Raw genomic sequence first — 7462 nt, forward strand, 5'->3', positions numbered from 1 at the left:
CATGTGGACCATGTTTAAAATAACTCAGGTCAGAAATAATCCTACACCTTGCCCAAGCAGGAAATCTGAAAGATTTAGGGCATGCACATGGCCCATCCGCATAACACTAGACCTAACCGGCCGGGAGACACACGCCATGATTCCTCTCCTTCCATCCCTAGAGAAATAGCGAGAAACCTGGCAGTGTCACGTAAACCCACCTCTTGGGCATGTACATGTTACTAACTTGCTGATTGTTGTGGTCATGTACTTGTTACTGACTTGCTGACATGTACATGTTACTGACTTGCTAACATGTTGATGGTACTGGCAATTGTAAGTTAAGCTACTTACAATTGTTTGTGAACATTGTACATGCTTAATATATACATCCTACACTCCCAATTAATAATTTTTTATCAACTTCATAAGGTTTTATATGCATTACCTATAACGAGCTTAACAAGCTAAACGAGCTATACAAGTCGAGCCAATCTCGCATTTGAGCTCGTTATAGTAATGAGTCGAGTTGAGCTAGCTCGTTAATGAAACGAGCTCAAGCGAGTCGAGCCGAGCTGGCTCGACTCAGCTCGAATTCCAGCCCTCGTGGAATATCTAAAAAGACTTATATTTAAGAACAGAGGAAGTATTTCACTATCACACCTACTAACAGTTGGGACTCACCTTATGTGTATAATCTCATCATCCCAAAAGAAGTGTCACTGACTTGGTATAATGTTATTGCACTCAAAATAAGTGCCGCTGACTTAGTATAATTTTATTTTGGGATACTGGAAGTATATTACTCCATCTGTCCCATAATATAAGAACAATTTTGGCACTACATTAGTATAAAAAACATTTTTATATTATGGGACGTAGGGAGTACTATATAAGAAGACCCGCCCGGCATACTAACATGAAGTGGCGTTGGCCAGGTAGAAAGCGCTCCGAGGGTAAGGTCTGAAGTTTGAATCCCCACTTGAGAACTATTTTATCTTGGTTTATTTCTCTTTTTTCTTAGGCTGGTTAACTTAGCTAGTAGTAACATAGCACATTCCAAAACAAGTTTGATTATTTAGCATGTAGTTAATGAGTATAAATATGTTACTGTAACATAATGCAACCCAAAGCAAAACAAGTATACAATCTAATAAATGCAATCATTTATGATACTACTTCTATGTATTCGGCTAGAAAACGGCCATCCAGCCAGGGCTAATACTAAGGCTGAAAAATCGTTACGAGTCAAAGATTGTGTTTCTGAATCCTGAAAAAGATCAATCAATTATACTCCCTCCGTCCCATATTGTCGCTAAAAAACAATATAATCCCACATATTCAACCAACCGCAGTGACATGAAATCCAGGATATCAAACTGCCTGTCGTAGCACTTCTATTTTCAGCAAAGATCGCGAGCAGTTCTCTGTAAAGATTGACCAAGATCCGGTGATAAAAGGGAGAAACATGGCTAGAGTAGCACAGAAGCAAAGTAGCATGACAAAACTGCTTCCGCCAGTCAGAATATTGTTTATGGATTTCAACTCGAACACAGAACTAATTTAGAGGCCAAAAACTTCTTCATCTAACAGACGTGTCTCAAATACCTTTGACCTAAGCTTCTGATGAGTAGTTGATTATCCAATTTTCTTTTCTTGATAGAAAGGAAGACGAGGCTTAATCCCGCCGCCTCTTCTTTAAGGACTCGACCCCGCATCACGCTTCGTTCTACTCCTCGGCTTCGACCAGTATCTTCTTGCAGGCCTCGTAGCACATGAACGAGATCCCCGCCGCGGGCATGAGCTTGATGCAGCTAGGCCCAAGCCCCTTGTACAGGCCGCCGATCCCTTCCTTCTCCATTATGCAGTAGAGAGCATGGAACACGTTCTTGTAGACCTGCCTACCGCCCACCGCCCCAGCCTGCATCTGCTTGCGAGCTACTTCGAGAGGGAAGGTGGCGGTGCTCGAGATGGCGCCCGCGGCCGAACCGATCAGGAGAGTTGCAATGTTGCTGATCTCCTCCTGCTTGAATGTCTTCCTGTAGAGCTTCCTCAGGGTGTCGTAGGCATAGTAGTTGGTCGCGGCGTATGGCACCACTCCTATCAGACTCGGTGTCAGACCACGGTAAAGCTCCGAGGGGCCTTCCTCTCGTACAATCTTGACGAGGCAATGGAGAAAGTTGTCATATACATCTTTCTGCAGAAACAAGTACACGTGAGGCGAGGTACTCAAAGAAATATCACTCTTACACATTGTTGACAAAGAGTTGTATCCACCTCTATAGTCAGACGGGTCTTGATCAGTTCCAGAGGATATGTGCAGAGTGTTGAGCTGACACCTGCAAGTGCCCCCGCGACAAGTGATGGAGGAAAGGGAGTCTTAGAGGATTCATCAGCCTTTGGAGTCAGGAATTTTTTGGCTGTATCAAAAGCAAATAGCTGCATTTGGATGCAAAGAGATCAATCAAATTAAAATATTGTTAGTATGTCTTAGAGATAAACAACAAACTGTTTGATCACTAATAACAAATTTTAGGTCCCCATACTGAAATTCATAAGCATAAAAGGAACTGAACCTAGAGACTCGCAACCAATTTGAGTGTAGCATGCACCCAAAAAAAGTCAGTGTAACATATAATTATGCAGTCTGATAATCATAACCACCCATCGTACTTCTATACCAACAGTCAAAGCAAGTTTGTACAGTGAAATTGCATTAATGTTTTGTCATCTAGAGTATAATATCAGAAGACAAGATATAAGTAAGCAAGCAGTGGCAGTTCAGCCAATCATTCAAATCAGGGAGTAGAGGTAGTGTAAATCTAAACAAATAAAGGTCTAAATACACACTATAAGTGTCCACAGTCTGACTCTGTTAAGAGTGTCAGGACCAACATATACTAATACTAGAGGACAGACCCTTGATCATATGAAAGATAAGACTCAATTGTAATCAAATGTAGGACACCATCAGGGCATCAACTCACCGTTAAGTGAACCCAAACTCCTTTCCAGGAACTGTGTTTACAAATCGCATATACAGTTACACCTACTTCACTAATAGCAGCCTGGGTGCTATATAACATTGACTAAAAAGTAATGGTGCCCCATTATTGTTATGGCCCTCCTCCCACATTAATTTTGCTGCATCTATCAGCAAACTGAAGGTTGTTGTAAGTGTGCTACACAATTAACATCAAATTGAAGTGTTGAAAACTATACCATACCACACGACCACAAGTGAAATTGAAGTTGACACCCTATAGTAAATTGGTTAACCAGCAGAGAACCTCAATAGCATCAGCAATACAACAGGCATTGGTTACATCACAAGATACATTTTAGCAACAAGGTCTATTGGGAATTGCCAAGTAGCATAAATGGAAAGTTACCTCAATCGCCTTGCTTGGAGCAACACGGATGACATTCACAAAATTCCCACGGAACAGCCCTGTCCACCCCTCTGTCTTCATAATTGTCTGAAACACTTCTGTCATTGAATCCCCATTGCTCCCAACCATCAGGTGTGTCCTAATTGTCTCCAACGGCGCCACACAAGTCCTCGAGACCGCCCCCGCAATAGCTCCACTAACCAGCCGCCTCAAATGCGGGTTCCCAATCTTAATTTTCAGTTTCAGCCCCCGCTTCTTGGCCTTCTTCCTAATAATCTTACCATCCACCACCACCTCCTCCTCCACAGACCCATCCACGGCCCCAACAACTGGAAACCCGACTGCCGACGAGACAAACTTTATGCAGTGATCAGCAAAAGGGATCTTGAACTCCTGCTCCGCCGGGCTGGTTGACACTGCCGGAGCAGGCGTCGACACTTTGAGACCAACGCTAGCAAACAGCCCGCCGTGAGGGGAGGCAGAGTCATGCAGCAAGCTTAACGAGAAGGCCTTGTTGTCTTCTTGCATATCCCAAGGGAACCGGAGCTCCGGAAGCTGCGGGATAGCCCACCCGTGTTTCTTCTCCGAGGCCAGCGTGCAGTTCTTGCTCTTGGCCGTCACGGCCATCATCGTTCCCGCCATGGGTGGGTAAACGTCTTGGCCGGCCTCAGACTGCAAACGCACAATCAGTGGTGGACGGCCGCCCTGCACTGACGGTCGCAACAAAGAGCATATTCTTAGCCACTCACTCCAAAAAGTTCGACACCACCAACGCACTACCTAAACAATATCAAATCATGTAAACTTTGGAACATGCACTGGAAAATCATACAGCAAGTAATCATCAAGAAATGATCATAAACATATTCTCATAATATCAAATCTACAGCAGGTACTCATCCAATAAAAAAAATCAAGAAAGAAAGTTTTCTTTTGAGCAAAGAGAGGATGCAAGAGGGAGGAGGGAGGGGGGATGAGGGAAGAGGGAGGAACGAGGGGGGAGGAAGGAGCGGGGAGGAGGAAGGGAAGGGCGAAGGAGTGGCGGCTACCTGCCTATGGACTGGTCGCCGGAGTAGCTCAGGGCGGCGGCGGCGGCGGCGGCTGGTCCAGGGAGGGAGGCGCTGCTGGTGGGGCTCCTGAGCCGGCAGCGGGGCGGCGGAGGCCTCGGCCCGGAAGTAGTGGCGGCGGGCCGGCGGTGGCTAGGAACCCTAGCTGTCGCGCTCGGGGAGGACTCTGGTCGGGAGCGCCCGTGCTCGCAAGGATAGGGTGCTCCGGCCGGCTGCACCATGCGCGGCCCAGCCGTTAGATGCGTAATATAGGGACAGGATTCAATGCCCTTCGAAACTTGCAAAAACCACCCCAAAGAAGTACAGAATAGCTGCTGTAACGTTTCCCCAAATGTGTGCTGCCCCCCAGTTCGGAACAAAACGAGCACGAGCAGAGGCAGGGAGGGGCTTAATTCGGGGCTCCGGCGGCGGGCCTCGCCGGCCGTGTGCTCCGGCTGCGACCTCGGGAGATCAGTGTCTCCACGGTGCTCCGACGTCCAGCGGACAGACCACTCCATCCCCGCCCCCTCCCCACACCGGGCGCCAGATCCGGCATCCGCCGACGCCGGAGAAGAGGGCTCCAGCCTTCAGGTACCCATCCTTTTGAATGTTACAACCTTGTCTTTTCACTGTGTATGTATTTTGGTTCTAATCCATCGTCCACTTTACATCGATCGTGTGAGATGTCCTATCTGATCCGAGCAAAATGTGGTGATCTCTCAGCTGGCGTGGGAAAAATAATAACTGAACTGTTGTATTTGGCTTAGACTACATGCATATTCAAGCAATTAGGTGTAGAGAAATATGAACAATCTATGGCCTGAGCAAAGTAATTGTATCTACCTGTTCCAAGTGCCTGAACATGAAGTGCTCGTTGGTCTAAGCGCATGACCGAGATCCATTAACACTTGCAATACGCGCCACACTGATTTGTGAGAATGCCCTGTCTGCTCTGTTTCTTCAGCATTTCCATCAAAACTAATACGGTGGTGGTTTTGGTTTAGTGATGAACCAAATGTATTAGCTCGTTGGCCTTCCTTTTATTTTGGACAAGAGGCGGCGCCTTATGTTCATTATCAAACACATTTTACATTCAGGATTTGGCAATCCTTAACATCTAGGTTGCCTAGCTTTGAAAGCATAGGACACTGATCACCTGTATGTGCTAAGCTACAACATGCCGTATTTTTGCTCACCGCCTTGTCTGATCTACTTACTTCTGAAGCACAGTTGTGAGCCACAGAGTTAAGGTTCCTTCCTTGGTATGTCATGAATTTGTATACGGATGTTCGCTGTTGTAGCAAAGAAATTTGCTAGCTGGTTTCTCATCACCCCAATGCCCAGGGGAAAGAAAAATATTTCTTGACACTGCTGCTTTGGCTGGGGTCAGATTATCCACCAGAAAAATGGCCTGCTTGCATCTGAATTTGGAAATTATTTCTGCAGCAACCTGAAGGGCTATATCTCCTGCTTGTAACGGGGAAGTGGCATGTTTGCCAGCTGCTGAAACATAGATGTTTGTTTCTACTTCATTTTCTTCAACCTGCATATGTATTCAATGTCTGCTTTGGTTGATCCTGCCTTGGTCTTCCTTATTCAGGTGCAAAAAAGTGGCACTACATTCCTACAGATTTAGCATTTTGGTGCTATGTGTCATCACATAGAGCATGATTGGTTCGATGCCAAAAGTTGGTATGCCAATATTTGGCAAATGCCAAATGTTGGCTAGTGATTGGTTGGCTATCAACTTTTCTTCTCAACCTCACAAAAAAGTTGCCAACATTTGGCAACTTTTGATTTTGCCAAATGTTGGCTTGCCAAATATTGGCAATGCCAATTGTTGGCATCAAACCAATTATGCTCATAATTCCATGATGCCATGCCAACTACATTCTGCTGTACTCACGAATATTTTTTATTAGCAGCATTATTGTAACTCTCTTTTTCTTAGTACATCTGAATGCCAATGCATTAGACATTTTCTTTGTTTGCTACTTTAGCATGGCATTGTTGATTTTTTGGAGTTCATTGTGCTACAGCTCTCATGACAAGCTAACTCTTAGGTGCTCCTGCATGTAATATCTTACACTTCTTTCTGCACTTACCAGGGAAGGATGGAGTCAATGGCAAGTATTGCTCCAAGTGCCAGGTCAACTACAGTGATGGGACTTGAAGATCATGCCAAGTTGCCAACAACTTTTCCTCGCCGTCGACGGCCACCGAGCACAAGGAGGGAGACGCGCTGAACTCTCCTCCTCCCTACCGGCACTCCCACCGCCCGCCGCCATCTCTGCCTGGCTCCCCCTTCACGGTGGCTGCACCGTTCGTTTCCTTCCCCAGAGGCCATGGCCTCTCACAGAACTGCCTCCTCTGTGGATGATGATTTGGTATATGCCCTGCTCTTGCTCTGCTCTGAGATCATTTCTTGGATGCTAATGGAATCGATTTCGTCAGGACTATGCCAATTATCAGGACGAGAAGATAGCTTGCTATTGTCAAGATGATTGGGGCTTTGCTAGGCACAAGTGCGAGATCTTGTTGGAATTTGCCCATCTGGTATGAGCTTAGTGATAGATTGGTGAATCATTGTATGCATTGCCTGGTGTTTAACAGAACATTGCACAAGTCACTCTTAAAAGAGGATGTTATGTTAACCAAGCAATTGTCACATGTGAATCGAATTTTCTGACGAGTGGTTAGTGATTTCTTGATATGTAGATATGGGGTGCTAGAAAAGGATGACTGCTCCTTAAATATATTGCTCATCTTTTGAAATGATATGTATGTGGCATGCAGTTCTTAAAAAAAAGAGTGTGGCATGCTCAAGTGTTGGATAAGACGATTCTGGACTTGATGTCTATGTAAAACAATCCTGGACTTGATGTCTATGTTGATTCTGGAATTGGACCCTTGTGTGGAGCCTGTACGTCCTGTGTGTTTTTGTAGCTGGCTCAGCAAGTTCCCAAACAGCATTATACTACAAACTCATTTTCAGTCTTGCCTAACTATAGTCCCGTGTGTGTTTCTTTGTTACTTTTTACAGTT

At 45.4% G+C, this 7462-nt stretch overlaps 1 protein-coding gene and 1 long non-coding RNA gene across 5 annotated transcripts; one reads left to right on the forward strand and one right to left on the reverse strand.

The window, feature by feature from the left end:
• Positions 1-1409: 1409 nt before the first annotated feature.
• Positions 1410-4951, reverse strand: LOC123167976 (adenine nucleotide transporter BT1, chloroplastic/mitochondrial). 4 transcript variants are annotated; one of them, XM_044585836.1, is made up of 4 exons: positions 4425-4951; positions 3372-4081; positions 2257-2418; positions 1410-2176 (listed from the first exon to the last, which is right to left on the reverse strand). In XM_044585836.1, exons 1-4 carry the CDS (start codon positions 4933-4935, stop codon positions 1709-1711), a joined length of 1851 nt encoding a protein of 616 aa, XP_044441771.1. In that variant the 5' UTR covers positions 4936-4951; the 3' UTR covers positions 1410-1708. The 4 variants fall into 4 exon arrangements, with proteins under 4 accessions (XP_044441771.1, XP_044441773.1, XP_044441774.1 ...); XM_044585838.1 differs by having other exon boundaries at positions 3372-4076; positions 4421-4651; XM_044585839.1 differs by having other exon boundaries at positions 3372-4076; positions 4425-4646.
• Positions 4784-7462, forward strand: LOC123167979 (uncharacterized). The gene is made up of 3 exons (XR_006484171.1): positions 4784-5008; positions 6526-6804; positions 6872-7462. It is a non-coding gene; the product is annotated as an uncharacterized lncRNA (long non-coding RNA).

The sequence above is a fragment of the Triticum aestivum genome, chromosome 7D, assembly GCF_018294505.1.
Source record: "Triticum aestivum cultivar Chinese Spring chromosome 7D, IWGSC CS RefSeq v2.1, whole genome shotgun sequence".
In the NCBI taxonomy this organism is placed as follows: domain Eukaryota; kingdom Viridiplantae; phylum Streptophyta; class Magnoliopsida; order Poales; family Poaceae; genus Triticum; species Triticum aestivum.